General features: G+C 47.6%; 1 protein-coding gene across 1 annotated transcript in view; it reads left to right on the top strand.

The window, feature by feature from the left end:
- Positions 1-18,491, top strand: part of EGFLAM (EGF like, fibronectin type III and laminin G domains) — a 135,747-nt gene that overhangs the window by 72,801 nt on the left and 44,455 nt on the right. Inside the window, exons 7-8 of the mRNA XM_080677919.1 lie at positions 3,514-3,680; positions 18,099-18,214. Coding sequence (XP_080534045.1) covers positions 3,514-3,680; positions 18,099-18,214 — 283 coding nt within the window. The remainder of the gene's footprint in view (positions 1-3,513; positions 3,681-18,098; positions 18,215-18,491) is intronic.

Below are 18,491 nucleotides of genomic sequence, written 5' to 3'. Positions count from 1 at the left end.
TTGAACTGGTATTCAGTCTGCATGAGCTGTCCTCTCACTCTATATAATGAAATGAAAGGTTAATGATTTTAATCTCTTATTTGCTGAAAACATAGCTTTCTTTCCTGCATTAAATGAACGAATACAAAGTAATCGCCCTTCCGGGGAGGGGGTGTAATTTTTACAGGACGATTGTGGCAGATAGTCGGGTGAACAGTGGCATCCGAGAACAGTTCCAGGTCAGTTCCTCTGGAAATGCCACAGGGAAGCTTGGCAGGGACTAAGAGGAGAGAAAGACTGCATCTTTCTGACCTTACTTTTAGGGCATGCCCTGTGGCTTTCCTCTGTGATTTTATTAATTTTAGTTTGTAAATGCGTTTCCTTCCACTCTCTGAGGTTTGCTCTTGGATGACAAAGTTAGTTTACACGAGAAGTCTGTCTTTAGGGAGAGGGGTTCAAGAAAGAGAAACCGGCCCTGCTTCCTCCAGTGGGCATGCCGCGTGACCTCTGCTACTCCCACCGTGGATTTCTGTGTGATCCAGCCCCACAAGCCACTCGGTTCTGTGAGCCTGAGGAGACATCTTTTTTTGGGCTTAAGGACTCCATTTCACCTTGTTAGAGAAATCTATGTATCATCTGAGCATCTCTTCCAGCAAAATGAGTATTTCCATGCCCAGTAAGTTCATAAAGGATAAACATCGGTCTATTTTGCTTCCTGCCTTCTTCTAAACACCTGTGAGCAGAGGTGTTTAACAATAGAGCACCAGAGAGGGGACCAGGCAGCAAGCTAAAGGGTGGAGGCTACCCCCCAGCCACTGTCCCCCCAGGTTTTCATCCAATATCAAGGGTCTTCTTAGTCTAACTTTTCCCCATCAACCCAAGTTGGCCTCACCGTTCATCCGCTGTGACCTCTGGCAAGTGACGTACCTGTTAATGCCTTCGTTTCCCCTGTAGAATGGGGGAGGGCGTTTAATGTTATTACCTGCTGCATAGGGTAGTTTGGGGGAAATACATGAATTGAGTTGGAACCATGCTTGGTCCGGTAGTGTCCCCTTACTCATGGTTTCCCTCTCCGCGGTTTCAGTTACCTGTGGTCAACCATGTCCCAAGAATATTACACTGAAGATTTCAGAACGAGACAGTTCATACATTTTAAAATTGCACATTGTTCTGACCAGCGTGATGAAATCGCCCACTGTCCCACTCCGTTCCACTGGGGACGTTATTCATCCCTTTGTCCAGTGTCCGCAGGCTCTCTATGCTTCCTGCCGGCTAGTCATTTAGGAGCCGGTGTGGCTATCAGATCCACTGTTGAGACGGGTGAGAAGGGCAGATCGGCCGGCATGGCATCACAGTGCTTGTGGTTGAGTTAGCCTTATTTTACTTACTGATGTCTCCAACGAGCGAGAGCAGCGTTGCTGGCAATTTGGATGTGCCAAAGTGAAGCCGTAAAGTGTTTCCTTTCAATGAGAAGGTGAGTACAACAAGACAATTTGAGAGAAAGAAACCACATTTACATAAGTTTTATTACACGTATGTTGTTACAATTGTTCTATTTTATTATTCGTTATTCTTGTTAAAATGTGCCTAATTTATAAATTAAGCTTTATCATAGGTATGTACATAGAGGAGAAAACATAGTATAGCTGGGGTTCAGTACCATCTATGGTTTCAGGTACCCACTGGGGGCCTTGGCATGTATCCCGGTAGATAAGGGGGGGAATACTGTACTTCCTAAGAACTTGATAAATGGTGACTATTATTAGCTATTAACACAGAATCTCCACTCCAGCTAGGCCACCCTCACTGTCCTCCTGTCACTCACAGTCCTTCCCAAGTGTCACCTCGCAGTTCTTATTACCCAGAATGCTCTGTTCTCCCACCAGCTGGGAAGTCCACAGAGAGCAGCAGCACAGTGCGGTAGAAATGCAATGTGAGCGGTATGGAGGTTGAAGTTTTCTAATAGTGGTATTATCTATGTATATAAAAGCCGAGCAACCAGAACCACTGGTCGCTATGACATGCACTGCGGCTGGCCAACCGGCCTGATGCGGGCGGGGCCAGCTGGCCAACCTCCCGCAGCCCCTCCTCCCAACCGACCCCGCCCATGATCGGCCCCCTACCCTGATTGGGGGTGGGGCCGGCTGGCCAACCTCCTGTAGCCCCTCCCCCAGCCCGCTGGCCCGATCAGCCTCCATCAGGGCGGACTGACAGGACCCCACCCGTGCACAAATTTGTGCACTGGGTCTCTAGTAAAGGTAATAAGAAATACGTGAGCCGAAACCGGTTTGGCTCAGTGGATAGAGCGTCGGCCTGCGGACTGAAGGGTCCCAGGTTCGATTCCGGTCAAGGGCATGTACCTGGGTTGCGGGCACATCACCAGTAGGGGGTGTGCAGGAGGCAGCTGATCGATGTTTCTCTCTCATCGATGTTTCTAACTCTCTATCCCTCTCCCTTCCTCTCTGTAGAAATATCAATAAAATATATATTAAAAAAAAAAAAAAAAAGAAATACGTGAAATTCATTTTAATAACATATTTTAACCCAGTACATCCCAAATACATTTCAGAATGTAATCAATGAGATATTGTACATTCTTTTCATTTAAAAATCCAGTGTACGTTTTACCCTCACAATACATTCTAGCCCCATTTCAAGTGCCGACCAGCCAGATGCACCCAGGCCTAGAGTAAGCAGGTGGCCAGGGTTTCCTGCTACCCCGGTGATGTGTGCAAGTCCCTTAGATAATGGCTAACACATGCTGAGAGTTAACGATGCGACGCCAGGCACCCTGCTGAGGATACAGATTTTATTTCATCTGTGCTACAGCCCCCTTAGAGAAGAACTATTCCCCCCAGTTTACAGATGAGGAAACAGAGACTTACAGACGTGAAAGGCAGGATTTGAGCGGCGCTGTCCCGGTTGAGTTGTACTGTCACCCTCGGTGTGCTGCCTCCCTGGTGGCAGCTCTGAGTGAGGGTCTGCGTTCTCCCTGCATGTGGGAGCAGTTCTACAGTTTTACTCAGAGTAGGAAGAATGGCCACGGACAGAATCTGCCTGGGTTTTCCCATGGCGATTCCTACAAATTAGTCACCCCATAAAACTTTTATTTGTTTATTTTGTGAACAGACTGTGAGCCCACGGAATCTGTGCTCCCCTGACCTCCGGGAATGGGGCTGTCAGGGGAAGCTGGTCTATGAAACATCTGCAGGACGGAGCCCTGGAAAAGAACTCCCGTGGGGGATCTTCGTGCACAGCCAAGGTCCTGCGAGGAGCAGGCGACTGGCCCTTACTCGGTGTTTAAAAACTAGCCCCGAAAAGGATCTGCCTGCTTTTACTGGCAGGCACTTGAAAACGACGACCTAGGATTGAAAATCAAGATGGCTTTCAGATAGGGCCGGTCCCCTCGTTTTCACAAGCCTTGCTTGCAGAGTTCAATGCAGAGTTCAATGCCATTGGCGTGCATGGCCGCAGCGCCCCTTTCCTGTGCGCCTGACCGCGCTTCTTGTTTATCTCGTTCTTTCCTCAATCAAGGCCAGATTTCGACAACAGTTGGACCTTCATCCAAGAGCGGATCCAGATGGACTCCATGGTTATCAGGGGCCTCGATCCGGACACCCACTACCAGTTTGCCGTGAGAGCCATGAATCCCCACGGCCGCAGCCCACGCAGCCCGCCCAGCCACACCATCCGGACCTCCCGTGAGTACCGGGCCCCTGGGCAGGACGCACGCAGCCGCAGGGCTGAGGTCGCCTCCTGAGGACCCCCTAAGTGCCCTGCGGGAGGGCAGCCAGGGCCGGCCCTCTCTTGGCCTTTTCCCAGCCCTTTGGAAGCCCTTCCAGCAGGGACACGGGCTGTTTCTATGGACACGAGGTCAGAGGAGGATTTATTTTTGCACCATCCTTGGGGAGCGTGAGGTTAGTTTTCTTTCAGGACCGCAGGAACAGAGCACATACCACGGCCTCTGCACACTCTTTATCCTTTGAGATAATGGGTTCATTTTAAAATCACAGGATCTAAAATAATGCTCCCAGATGCTTCGGGGCTAGTGTTCGCTTGCAAATCAAGGGCGCCCAGGTAAGCCAGTCCCTCGGAGGATGGTCAGGGAGAATCAAAGGAGTCACTGGTGTGCTGACACTTGGGGGGGGGGGGGGGGCTGATGGCAGAAGTTCCTGTCTCTCTGGGGCTGGGGGAGCTGGGTGGTTGGCAGATCTGCTGGGCATTTTTTCAAAATGTCAGATTAAACTCTTATTACAGTCCATAGTTTAAGGAACTCCCCCATGATGGATTCAGGAACCACCTCAGTTACTTAGACCTCCTTGCCAATCTCTGCTTAGAAATCGTTGTCTTTTGAAAGCGGGGGGCACATGTACCTAAAGCTGGAACCCTGTGTAGCCGGGACGTCTCAGAACTGAAACTTGGAAGACTGTCATCTTTTCAGTTTTGCCAATAAATTCTTTTGCCAAGTTTCTGTCTGAAGAGTCCTGCTGTCGCCCTGAGTCCCCTATCCCAGGAAGGCAGCCTGCCCCACACTGTCCTTTGGCTTTCCATTGGCCGGTGCGGAGCCCTATTTCTATTGGTTAGTGCATCTGAATAAACTCCTCCCCTCTCCTCACAGGACACCCACACAGCTAGCTTTCATCAGGGGTGGAGAGTCACCAAGTCCTAGGAATGTGGGCTCTTCTGAGAGCAGCCCTCAGCCTAACCGTGGGTGTCAGGCTTCTTCCTTCACAATGAACTGTTGGGGGATATGGAGATGTGATGAAGACGCACACCCCTACATACACAATAACTCTGATCACCCAATAACTGTCAGACTCCTCTTCTTCTTTCGAGTTTAGGAGCTAAAACTCCGCAGGCGTATGTCCAGGAACGAAACACCTTCTTCCTAGGAATGTGAACTATTCTATTTCAAACCCAAGGAGGGCCTCCTTCCACTCCCGCTGGCTGAGATCTGTGCTCTAGTCTTTGGTTAAACTTTGTGCTGCATGACCCAAAATTGGGGTAACAGGAGCCTGGGCAGTCCCACTGTGTGCTCACCCCACTCTGCGAGCTGACCCACACTCACTTTCTTCCTTCCATCCCTAGTGTCTCCTTCCCCACAGAGGCATGACAGGAGAAGGATGTGGGTGTGGACATCGGAGTCCGGGGAGGGGACGTGGGTTGGGGCATCCCTCGATCTTTCTCTTTTTAAACTGAAGCATGGGTCTGGTCTTGGAGTTCCTGATAATCATTGCCCCCTTGGTGGGTCCCAGTTTTGTGGATTAAGTAGGATAAGGTATGTGAAAGTAGTTTACAGATATGTAGTGGTTTTTTATTGAATTTATTGGGGTGACGCTGGTTAAAATTATACAGGTTTCTGGTGGACAATTCTACAATATATCATCTGTGTATTGTATTGTGTGTTCATCACCCCAACAGATATGTAACGTCTCATTACAATTGGTCTCCTGTGCTAAGTAAAATGTTATCATTTCAAAGTAATTTTGTGCAGGGGAGGTGGCTGACTCAGTGAAAACTCTCAATCATGACATAGTCTTAAATAAATATAATTTAATGGTTTTTATATATATACAGTTACTCAAATCAGGATAACAGAAATAGAATCTGTTAGATGGCCTAATCATGGATACTAAGAATGTGCTGTAATTCGTATTTCAGTCATGTTTTTTTCTCATGCTCACTTCCAATGTTTTAGAGACCCCTGTGTTCCGGCACATTCACACTGCTTATTTGCTTTTAGTTTAGACTGTAATTTTGTTTCCAAAACCCATTTTCCAATATGTAAAATCACCTAATTACCAAGGAGCACTTATTTGGATCACAATGGGTTCTGGATATCAGAGCTACCGCTGTGAATCCCCTGTGAGCCAGACACCACACCGAGCGTGTTCCCCGGCAAACCCCGTACTAACCCTCACAAACAACCTTGCATTGGAGAAACGGTGTCCCTTTCCATAGGTTTTTACAAATGGCGTTTTTGAAGAGTTGTGTATTTTGCCAAGAATAAAAATTACAAAGGCAGGATTTGAACTCAGGTTTGGTTGCCTGCAAAGCCACTTCCCTGAGTGAGATTCAAATTAAAGGTGGTTCTTAGTCTTCTAATGCCAATAGCATGAGGATGGTAAGGTCAACAATTAAACAAAATGGACTGAGGAAGTTCTGACAGCACAGGACAAACCTATAAGACTTTTTTTTTTTCATTGAGAACTTGGAGGTAGCCCTGGCTAGTGTGGCTCAGTTGGTTGGGTGATGTCCTGTGCACCAAAGAGTTGCTGGTTTGATTCCTGGTCAGAGTACATGCCAGGGTTGTGGGCTAGATGCCAAGTAGGGGGCGTGCAGGAGGCAAACGATTGATTGTTTCTCTCACATTGATGATTCTCTCTCCCCTTTCTTCTCTCTCTCTTTAAAATGAATGTTAAAAATATTTTTAAAAACCTTGTGAGGTACACTGTCCTTACATACCAGCCTTAAATTTACCCAGTATGCATCCGTACAGCCCTGGGACGCTGCAGCCAGCAGCCCTTCTGATTGGTTAGACCAGTGGTCGGCAAACTGTGGCTCGCGAGCCACATGTGGCTCTTTGGCCCCTTGAGTGTGGCTCTTGCACAAAATACCACGGCCTGGGCGAGTCTATTTTGAAGAAGTGGCGTTAGAAGAAGTTTAAGTTTAAAAAATTTGGCTCTCAAAAGAAATTTCAATCGTTGTACTGTTGATATTTGGCTCTGTTGACTAATGAGTTTGCCGACCACTGGGTTAGACCCAAGTCCAACCAGTGGTAAATCGTTTGAACGTGGCCTTGAAGGAATTTGTGAGAACAGTATTTCCAGCTGTTGGGCTTTCCCACTCACTGCTCCTCTTCCTCCCCACTCAGGGTCCTTCTTACCTCGCCATTTTCTTGCTGTGATGTCCCCTTTGCTCCCTGAACAGTGAACTTCGGTACAGAATGTTCAAGTTGGCTACTGAGGCAGAGTGCCCAATGGCAACCTTAGATCCCACCCTGGACACGGCCAATCACGACTGCTCTTGCCTATTTTAGCCTACACCCACCTCCTTTCAAAGAAAAAATAACACTTCCCCTCCCTACCTGACAAGCATTGACTTCCCCGGGACCTATTAATGCCACACCCTATTAGCAGCTTAGTTGCTCAGTGGGAACACTGGTAGACCTCAGTTGCTTTTGTGTCCGTAGTTCCCGAAGGCCAGGGCCAGCGTCTTCCTCCATTAGCGCTCAGGGAGGAGGGTTTTGAAGGCTTCACTGGAGTGTTGCTAGGCATACCCAGAATCCACATCTTAGCTCCACAAAGTTACTGTACAACGGACGAAGATCCTAAGATGTTTTAGTGTCCGTGTCTTCAAAGGAGAAATGGAGCATTTCACTGACCTTGACTGATAATGATGCTACCTGTGTTTATGTCCATCCTTGTACTGGAGACTGTCCACCCAGCACCCATTCTGTTAGGAAACTCAAAGGCCAAGGTCACGGTCCGGTCCCTCACCCTATCCTGCTCGATTTTTTAAGAAATACCAACAACATTATAATTTGCCTCAGAGTTTCATGGCATTCTTTTATCCCCGTGATTGCTTTTAAAGATTAGCCCATCAGAACAGGGGGCCCTGTGGAACCTCACCGCCACGGGTCCACGCGTGGCTTGGTAGGACATTTGCCCTGCCAGGCAGTCACTTATTCTCTGGGAGCCAAGAAGGATGGAACAAGTAATACAAATGTGAACTATAAATAATAGACACGGCAGATGTCAGAAAGTGTTTTCTTTTTACCATAGACACATGAAATGAAATGAAAAACAACTCACATGTGTGACCAGCTTTAGGATCATAACAACCTTTCCCGGGAGGTTATCTCATCCTGCGCCCTAAGCCACTTACTTCTCGTGCTCTATGCTCAGGATGCAGGCAGAGAGAAGGGAAATTGGTGCCCTCAGGGCAGTGCCCAGTAGAAGGTGTTCTTTTCTTCCTATCAGAAGTCACTTTTCTCTTCCCCACCTGGGGGCGTGTGCACCTGTTTTCTCTGCTGGAACTCTCTCTCCCCAGATCCTCCCATGACCATCCCTCAGGCAGGCTTCCCTCTCACTGTTACCCCGGTCCCATTTCCTGCTTGATTTTCTCCGTAGCCCTTTCACTGCCTGAAACTATTATCTGTATCGACCCTCCCGTATAAGCTCCAACTGGAGTTGGAATGAATGCCTTGTTCAAGGCTGTGTTCCCAACACCCTGTACAAAGCAGGAGCTCAATAAATATTGATTGAGTACGTGAATGGCTGAATGTGACTTAACACAGGGACTCCTTTGGGGGCCGGATAACTTTCTACTGCTACTAGCTGGGGAATTCAGAGGAGATGGGAGGAGAAAGTTGGTCTAGAAACCTTTGGGCTGCCCCAGTGGCTAAGTTTGTAAGCAAAGTCGAACTCCAAGAATTGTCAAGTGACACCAATAAGAACAAAGTAAATACAGTAAAGGAGGGAGGGAGGAAAGAAGGAAGGATGGGAGAAAGCAAATCCTTGAGGACTAAGTCCAAGGCAATGAAGATGGTAAAGAGGTGGCTGAGAGAGATCCAGCGATCCAGAGTGTAAATGAGGAAGAGACACTTTCTAACCAAGGCCTTGTTTTGCTTCTGTGCTATTTCTTGATCATTAGAATAAACGTTATCATTTCTACACTAAATTTCTCCTCCCATCCTAATAGGTCTGATTATGGTCTCAGAACCACAGAGATTACATAGGGAGGTGGGAGAGATGTTTGATTTGTTTGGTTTTTGCTGTATTCTCCCTGCAATCCAATTTCTTCAACAGTTTCAGAAACTTCTTCTTCTACCAAGCTGAGACAAGCCCAGCCTGGCTCAAAGCAATCAAATTTCTACACTATCCCTGATTCCACAACGTCCCCCCACCCCATCCTCACCCCCACCCTTATCCCTCTTTTCTTCTCTCTACCTTCCTTACTCAGACATCGCTCTTCGGCTGTTGCTGGTTTGTATGTCTGTTTATACCCTTTGTCCCACATGTGTCCATGTGTGAATCTGGCATTTACCCAGTTTTGCTCTGAGATTTGGGCCCTTGTCTGTAATTGCCTTAACATCTCCCCAGAGACCAGTGCAGTTTGCTTGGGTTCCTGGGTAGATGTTGCCACCAAGTAGCCACAAAGTAGATGTCCTTTCTCCTGTGACGAGTGAGAGCTTCTGTTGAGTAGCAGTGCCCCTGAATTGGCTGCAGCAGTGAGCAGAGGAGGAGGAAGTGGGGACAGAAGGTGGTGGCAGGCACTAGGGTGGGTAGGAAGCCATCAGAGAGGGACTGGGTTTTAGTTGGTTGGTTTCAGAAGGCTGCACATTTGGCCAGACAAGTGTGGCTCAGTGGTTGAGTGTCTACCTATGAACCAGGAGGTCATGGTTCGATTCCAGATCAGGGCACATGCCTGGGTTTGGGGCTCAATCCCCAGTAGGGGGCGTGAAGGAGGCAGCTGATCGATGATTCTCTTTCATCATTGATGTTTCTATCTCTCTCTCCCTCCCTCTTCCTCTCTCTGAAATCAATAAAAACATATTGTTTCTTAAAAAGAAAAAAAGAAGGCTGCAGATTTAAAAGACATCAGAGAATCAAACTGCAAAGCACAATAGAATTTTATAACTCATTATGCAGCACATCCTGGATCAGCCAAAAGGGGGGCGGGGCGGGGAGAAAACCCCCAGAGTTAGTGCTGTGCCCCTGTTTTTATGTGTGAGTTTACTTTTTATTGTTAACCTCCCCACTAAGAGCCATTCACTTGGATGAGGGTCAGCACGTTTTTCTGACCCTCAATAGTGACTGTGGGGATTTTCAGGCATCTCTGCATGGAAGCAGCCACAGACGATAAATAATGTGTGTGCCCATGATCCAACAAAACTTTATCAGTGGACACTAAAATGTGTATTTCATATGGTTTTCATGTGCCACAAAAGATTTTATATTTTTAAACCTGTTTTTCAACCATTTAAAAATGTAAAAACTATATTTTTGACTCCTGCATTGTTAAAATGATTAAAGAAGACAATCCTATATAATAAAAGGCTAATATGCAAATAGACAGAATGCCGGAACGACCAGTCGCTATCACATGCACTGACCACCAGGGGGCAGATTCTCAATGCAGAAGCTGCCCCCTGGTGGTCAGTGTGCTCCCACAGGGGGGGTGCCGCTCAGCCAGAAGCCCTGCCTCCACTTCAGCACTAAGGATGTCCGACTGATGGCTTAGGCCCGCTCCCCATGGGGACACCCCCCACCCCCCGCAAGTGCAAGAATTTTGTGCACCCAGGCCTCTAGTTTAGGTGATGAAAGCCAAGTTTATCCCACACTGCCTGGAGCAGGCAGTCTCCATTCTCAAAGGTCCCTAGAACTGGAAGCTGGGCAGAAGCAGGAAGCTTACAGGATAAAGAACAAGAGAGGGAGAAGCAGGAAGTGGCTAAGGAAGGGGGAAATCGTGCAGCGCTGAGTTGGCTTGGTGTTGGCGGATTGCCTGGCACACAGCCGGTGGCTCTGGTCCAGGGGAACATCTGCAGGGACCCTGAGTGTGCGTTTGCTGGGGTGGCGCCCGGCAGGAGCGGCTGCATCTTGGGCCGTGACCTTTCAACAGTACAAAGCAGGTGGCAGTCCGATTTGGCCTCGGGGACGTAGTTGGCTGAGCTCAGGAGAGTCTCCAGGAAATGTGGGGAATCCTCTTATGGGTAGCAATTTTGCCAAACTTGGAAGGAATCAGTTTGTGCATATGAATGAAATTGTCGCCTGGAAAGGGATCCCTGCAGTTCAACGTTCACACGCATGTTCTGACATAAGTATCGGACCCGGAGGGCCTGTGTGCCAACTGCTTTCAGGCAGGTCTGTGCTGCTCTTGCGGCCGAGAGAGGCGCGGAGGGAGGGCTTGCTTCCCCGGCATTGCTCCGGGAGCTTGGAATAAGTAGGCCCATAAATTGGTGAGCTTATGGATTTGTAAATCTTCGGAAGGCGAGACGAGCGAGGAGACGGAGGAAGAACAAGTCGTTTGTTTTACTCAGCGCCGAGGCAGTCTGCATTCTAAGTGTGCAGCTCGACGCAGACATAACTTGGGGTCTGACTTTGCATCCCGGCGCCCGCACAGTCCTCGGTGCTGCACGTGCTGCAGCCTCCCTGCGTGTAAATCTGGGTGACAGCCTGTTCCCACAGCTTTATTGGTTCTGAAGGAAATGATTCACTTTGCTGTTTAAACGCTGCTACCTGTGACGCTCCTTGGAGGCCTTTGTCGTCTTCCATCACCATACAGTTACTCAGAACCGGTACGCCGAGATTTTACCCGCTCTGGCTAGTTAGGGGAGAGCGATTAGGCAAATGAGAAGCAAATATAATTTCCCAAACGAAAGGCGCTCGCGGTGCTCCGGGTCAGCCGCAGTCTCTGTCCATCAATCAGCCACGGTCAGCAGCCGCCTCTTCACTCCTCCCGTCTCAATGGATTTGCACACATTAATATGCTGGAGTGAGTTAACACAAGCGTTAACGATTTTCCCTTTCTTTCCCTCTGTTTTCTTGTTACCCATTTTGTTCTCTTTCTCTTGGACTCCTCATTCCATGGTTAATCTGTACTGCCCTTTCCGCTGGGGCCCTTCTTGCTTTTACACAATTCTCCATTCGGATGGTGTCTTCCCATCTCAGCTCCTGAATCACTTAGGTTCTCTGATGGGCCACGATCATGGGGTAGCTCAGTGAAGTTATAGGAAATCAGCCCAACACAGCGAGAGACGTACGGGGTGGGGGGTGGGGGGGACACAGAGACAGACATAGGGGAGGACACAGTGAGAGACGTACAGGAGGGACACAGGCCTGCTGGCCAAGTCGGCTGGATCTCATCCAATTATGCAGCCAAACGTGGAACAAATAGGTACAAACATGTGCAAGTCAGAGACAACCCTGGGAGAAAAGACAGCTTTTCTAATGATCTCAGGTGTCACCAGGCTCCTGGCAGGGAAGAGAGGCACGTGCAGTTGGGTCATTTGAAATGAGTTTAGCGGAGGGACTATTTGCACAAGTTCTGACAGATGCAAGGAAATCAAGGGGAAGCAATTGCCAGCTTCTGGAGACAGACAGGGAGGGCCAACGGGCAAGGGCTGCGACCTTCGGACACGTGTCCCGTGACAACCTCTTAGGATGGAGGTTGCTCTGACTCATTTTCCTCCCTCCTCCACTCTCCTGCGGGGGCTTCCTGATGTGCAGAACACAGCGGGAGCCAGATAGGTCCGGCTCCTGGGGCCCAGGACGGAGTGGAGAAGGGCAGGGTGGCTCTGGGGGCATTGGGAAGGAGTCCACCATAGAAGGAACAGTATCATCTCATATAGTAAGAGAATGGTGCCTTTTATGTGAATTCCAAAGCCATGAATCATTTTTTGGTCTTTCACTCTTACAGACTTAGGCACAGACCTTATCTCATTCATCTTTGTCTGTTTACATATTGCAATGAACACAGGGCATCATGAGACCTCACAGTCGACTGCTGTTGACTGAGGGTTTGTGAACTCAGAGCTGGGAAGGACTGCCTCAGTCAGCTCGGGAGGAAGCAGGCCTGCGTGACCCGGCAGCCTTCTCAGGGTCACCCAGGGACAGGTCCTGGGCAGGAACCCAGGCTGCCATTACCTTGTGAGGGGGAGTCCCATTTTCTAAAGAATCAGTCCCCCACGTTATTTTACACCGTGTCCATGGATTCTTCCAAATTAATATTTAGTGCCTACTGTGTGCCAGGCACTGTTTCAGGTGCTGAGAATTCAGCCGTGAACAAGACAGACAAAAGGAACCCCGGACCTCACAGAGCTCACCTTCTAGTCAGACAGACAGACAGAGAACAAATAAATCTAAAAATGCAGGTAGCATGGCAGAGGGGGAAAACCAAACAGGGAAGGTGACGGGCAGTCAGAGAGAGCCTCCTGAGAAGGTGGCATTTGAGCCAGAAGAACGGGGTGACCTCTCTGGATATATCCTGGATCAATTATCTACCTACCTACCTATCTGGCCAGCCAGCCAGCCACCCTTTGTAGGAAGAGCTTTGCAGGCAGATGCCGAGGTCCTGATGCAGGCACATCCCGGGGCGTTCCTTGTTCAGGGAGGGAAAGGAGGTCTGTGAGCCGGATTGGTAGATCCGAGGGAGAAGAGTGGAAGGAGATGAGGTCATAGTTGGTGGTGGCTGATTAGGACCTGGGAGACCACAGGAGGCCACTGGACTTTGCTTTTGCTCAAAGAGAGATGGGAAGACTGGAAGGTGGGTGGAGGGGTAGAGGGTGGCGCTTGATCAGGTTTCAGCAAATTCGCTCTCATTGGTATGTGAAGGCAGGACGCTAGAGGGGCAGGGGCAAGAGTGGGGAGGCCAATGAAGTTAGCCGTTTTAATAATCCCAAAGCAGAAATAGCTTCCTTGTGGTCTCTAAATAGAAAAGGTAAACCATACTTTAAAAAAAAAAAAAAAAAAATATATATATATATATATATATATATATATATATATATATATATATTGATTTAAGAGAGGAAGGGAGAGGGAGAGAGAGATAGAAACATCAATGATGAGAGAGAACCATTGATTGTCTGCCTCCTGCACAACCCCCACTGGGGATTGAGCCCGCAACCTGGGCATATGCCCTGACTGGGAATCGAACTGGTGACCTCTTGGTTCCCGGGTCGATGCTCAACTGCTGAGCTAAACCCGGCTGGGCAACCATACTTACTATTAGAAAAAAAATACAAACAACATAAAAAAAGTGCAAAAAATAAAAACTATGTCTGATCTCAGCATCCCAACATAACTGCTACTCACAATTTGGCATATAATCTTCCAGAATCGTTTTTAATCTAATGATGAGGTCAGAGTACATGTGTGCTTTTTTCTATAACACAATGCTATATACATCTCTGAATATAAGTAAATACAGACCTGCCACATTAATTTTAATAACCATGGTGCATTCCATTATAAAGCTCTACCCCATTTATTTACTAATTCTTTATCGATGGACATTTAGCTCGTTTCACTATTTAACACAAAGCAGAGCCACTCGGCAGTGTCCTGGTTTATCCTTTGACTTGTCCAGGTTCTTCTTTCCCCTTTCGCTCTCTCCACGGAGCAGGATGGTACGGCTCTCTAGTTTTATTGATGGAGACTATTGTGCACAGCCATTGGCAATATGGGTGGCATTTGACACCCACGTCTCTTACCTGCTAGTCTAACCTTCAGTATTTTGATAAGTACTATCCACGGTTAAGCACACTTTTGAGAGTTTTTTTTTTTTTTTTTTTTTTTTTCCCCAAAGGAAAAACCCACCTGCTCTGAGGATGAAACTACCCATTGTTTAAACTCAGGTCTCATATTGGACGTTTTGGTGGTTCCAGCTTCTCATTCCACCTGCGTGGAGAGCAGAGACCTGTCACGGAACAAGATGGGTGGCCATCTAACTCTAACCCTAGTGTCCACCGCTTTTAAAAATGTGAATGCATGCCCATTCTGGCCCAGTGGAAAGTTCGCCCCATAAGTAGTCTGGATCACACAGTCATAAGGGACTCCAGAGCCCAACGGATTCTGAGGATCAGCTACATAAGGAAACCTTTGGAGCAGTGGTCGCCAGCTGGTGGTCCGTGGACCACTGGTGGTCTGTGAGGTCCGAAAGGTTGGCAACGGCTGCTTTAGGAAATGACCCACAAATGCTCCTCAGGAGCAAGCAGGAAGAGGCACCCCCAGATGGCAGCAGTTCACAAGTAACCCAGCAGGTGGCGATAGGGCACAGACTCTGGGAGCCCTATAGAATTAGTTTGGAGCCACTTGAAATGGTTGAGATGCCTTTATACAAACAAACACAGGTTTTGTAGAATAAAAGCCATCCTTAATTTATGAATAGAAATTTGCATTTTGTGTATTAGTTTTTCTTATAGTGCAGTACCCTTGAACTTGTTTTGCATTCAGTTAGTGGTTTGACTGTTCTGGTTCTAAATAAATGCCTTCCTTTTAATGTTCTCTTTTCCTAATTAACAAAGTGCCAAGTCGAAAGAGATAAGTTATGCACTTTAATTATAATGGCCCCAGGCTACTGGGAGAATTCTTATCGCTGGCTTGGCCTGCGCGTTCTGTCTTCACTTAGAAATAGCATGAGTAAAAGCTTCAGGTCGGCGCTGGGTCTGAGATCTGAGGCAGCGGGCCCGGCAGGACCCAGCAGCAGCGATCTGGGTTCCCGGCGTCTCCCAGTCACGCTGCGTCTGGCCTTCCCTGTGTGCATTTCCTTCCTATCAAAAACGGAACATGACTGTTAGCCTGGGTTAGTGTGTGCAATGCGGAGTTTGAGATGCTGCGAAGAGCACTTGAGGACGGCACCGGGGGTCCAGAATTCCAGATCAGCTCTGCCACCAATGAGCTGCCTCTCTGGGCAAGTCCCATGGACTCCCTGAGCATCAGTTTTCTCCTCTGTAAAATGGACTAGTGATGGCTGATGGCTAAGGTCTTGCTGCAAAAGTCAAAATTTCTTGGACTCTGAGTCTTGGTAATTCCATATTCCTTCCTACCCTCTTATCTCACAGTCTTTCTGTCCCCAAACTGAGAAGGAACTTCCGGTTTCCAGGAGATATGTTTGCTATATACAGTGCGGAAACAGAGCAGTTTTTATCCAGTGAGTCATAGATGCCTTATTTTACTTGTCAAGACGAGCAGAATCTGGAGCCATTTCCATTCTCATCATGGTGCCATTTGGTACCTGCAGCCACACGTCGAGGTCCTTTTCTTAAAGGACTTTCCTTCAAGATGGCCTTACTAGGATGGGTTAGGGCAGTGGTCGGCAAACTGCGGCTCTTGAGCCACATGTGGCTTTTTGCCCCCTTGAGTGTGCTCTTCCACTTGCCTGGGCGAGTCTGTTTTGAAGAAGTGGCGTTAGAAGAAGTTTAAGTTTAAAAAATGTGGCTCTCAAAAGAAATTTCAGTCGCTGTACTGTTGATATTTGGCTCTGTTGACTAATGAGTTTGCCGACCACTGGGTTAGGGGGCAGGAAGCCACGTCTCCTTCTGTGGCCTCAGTTCACACTGACATGAGAAGTTGTAACTGGGAGGTATCTCATGTCTCTTTCAATTCTAAGCTTCTAGACTGAGTAGGAGGAAGGGATGGGAACGGTGGCAGTTTTGAAGGAATGTCCTTGGATTTGGGGGCAAAGTCTCACCGTGGAAGGCTTCCTCTCCATGCATGTCCCACCGGGCCAGGACGGACAGACAGAGTCCACCGTAGTGTGGAGCATCGCAGGAGTGTCTCCTGTGCCGGTGGAGACCTTGGTCGTTGGTGACTGCATGGTGTGTTAGTTAAATGGAGGGTGGGAAGGAATAACAATTCTGCCCTCAAGGGGTTCACAGCCAAGTTGGGAAACACCAGGGCAACATTCTGAGGCCAGGAGTTCAGAAGGTGTGACTACCATCTTAATCGTCTATTGATTTCATCAAGATATGGGAGCTGAGTGTGAGCTTACACTCAGGGGCAAATGTGCGTGTGTGGACAGCCCCACCCAGGAGGACGTGGAGGCGTGTCCTACAGGTCTTGGCAGCTCCATGTTTTGTGGAGTCACCATTTCTTCTCCAAAAGAGTCCGATGTTTCCTTCTTAAACTATCACTTGGTTTGGATCTTTGGATGATGCCCCGTGTCTCCACAGAATGTGTGTAGCTGGAGGAATGGGAGGCTATGCAGAAGGAGGTAGAAAAGGGAGCAGGAGGGCATTGTGGAGAAGAGCGTCGAGCAAAGTCTTTATTCAGGAGTCAACTGGTAGACCAGCTTGTGTGTTAAGGTTTTTGAAGTGGGGGTGGGGGGGGGGAAGCTGAAGACACAATTCCAAGTCAGATTATAAGAGGCACGATGTAATCAAAGAGATTCCAAGGATAGATTCTAGCTTTGCCATCTACCATCTCTATGCTCTAAGCAAGTTCTTTCATCTTTCTGAGTTTAAATCCCCACGTGGTAAAATGGGAGTAATAATGCCAATTTCAGAGGATTTGGAGATTAACAGAAACAATGTCTGAAAAACTCTTGGCACAGTAAAATACATTTATATACTAATATATATATATATATTTCACAGAGGAAGGGAAAGGGAGAGAGCGATAGAAACATCAATAATGAGAGAGAATCACTCAATGTTTGGCTGCCTCCCACACGCCCCACACTAGGGACTGAGCCTGCAACTTAGGTCAGGGACTTTTTAAGAAAAACACATAAACATAATATGAACACTCACATGTACCCAACACCTGTCTTAATGAATAGAATATTAGAGAGTATTCTTGAAGGCCCTGGAATGCCTCCTGCACGTCCTTCTCCTAACCTTCCACAGGTATTTTCTATCACTGTCTTAATCATGTAAACTACATATATATGTATTCTTACATAATACATTAAGTTTTGCTTGCTGTTGACTTTTATTTAAATGGCATTACACTGGATGTGTTTTGTGAGGTTTTTTTTGCAACTTACTTTTTTAACATGAAATGATGTGAGATGAAGCCATGCTGATGCATTACTAAATGCCCATTCCTTCATTTCCCCTGCTCCATAGTATTCTGCTCCGTAGATGCACCATAATTCATTATCCATTCTCTCTTGAGAGATATTATAAATAACAAATTTGAGATCTTGTTTTCTGTTACAAATTCTAATGCTATGAACAAGTTTTGCACATCTCCTGGTGTTTCCAGGTTTTGTAAGTTAGGGTAAGATTGCTGGGTCCAAAGGAATCAATATTTTCTACTCTATTACATATTTCCAAGTGTTTGGCAGAGTGGCTGTACACATCCAACATCCGTGAATACAAGTCCCCATTGATCCCATCCTTGGTGATGTTTTTTGTTGCTCAGCTTTTACCTTTTTGCCAGTCTTGTCGGCATAAAATGGCAGCTCTTTCGGGGTCTAATTGGCACTTTCTTGATTACTTATGAGATGAACCCTGTTTTGTATTTTTGGGTCATGATCCTTCGTCTTCAGTGTTGACTTCTTTGAGTGCCCACTACATCCCAGTGTCTTCGGCGCAGCTGTGTGCGACTGAATGAGGGTGGACGAGGGGTGGAGGGTGTGTTGACAGTAGTATGCTTCTTTTCTCTGGGAAGGCCCCGAGGAGGAGGGAAGTGGCCGCTATGGACCCCATTACCTAATGAACACGGGAGTCAGCGAGGATGACGACGGATTTGAAGACGACTTAGATTTGGATATTTCCTTCGAGGAGGTAACAAAAATCTCTGCTGTTAAAACCCAGGTGTTTTTGTTTTCTTGCTGAACTAGGTAATTTGGCCAATGGGCTGTAAGCATTTTACGTAAAACTGACTTAAATGGGCTCGTTTGCCTTGAATGCATCTATTCCCGCTGACTATTAGGCTCCCGGTGATCATAAATGAGTAATAACTAAAGGCCAACCGTGCTGATGTTCTGTGGGCAGCCCTGCCTGCCGACTTCCAATCTGGCCAAACCATACTGAGATTTCCCACCAAGTCAAATCTTACACA

This window comes from Plecotus auritus, assembly GCF_963455305.1.
Source record: "Plecotus auritus genome assembly, chromosome: 7".
Taxonomy (NCBI): domain Eukaryota; kingdom Metazoa; phylum Chordata; class Mammalia; order Chiroptera; family Vespertilionidae; genus Plecotus; species Plecotus auritus.
The sequence above is the reverse complement of the archived record's forward strand: the minus strand, read 5'-3'. Positions and strand labels throughout refer to the sequence as shown.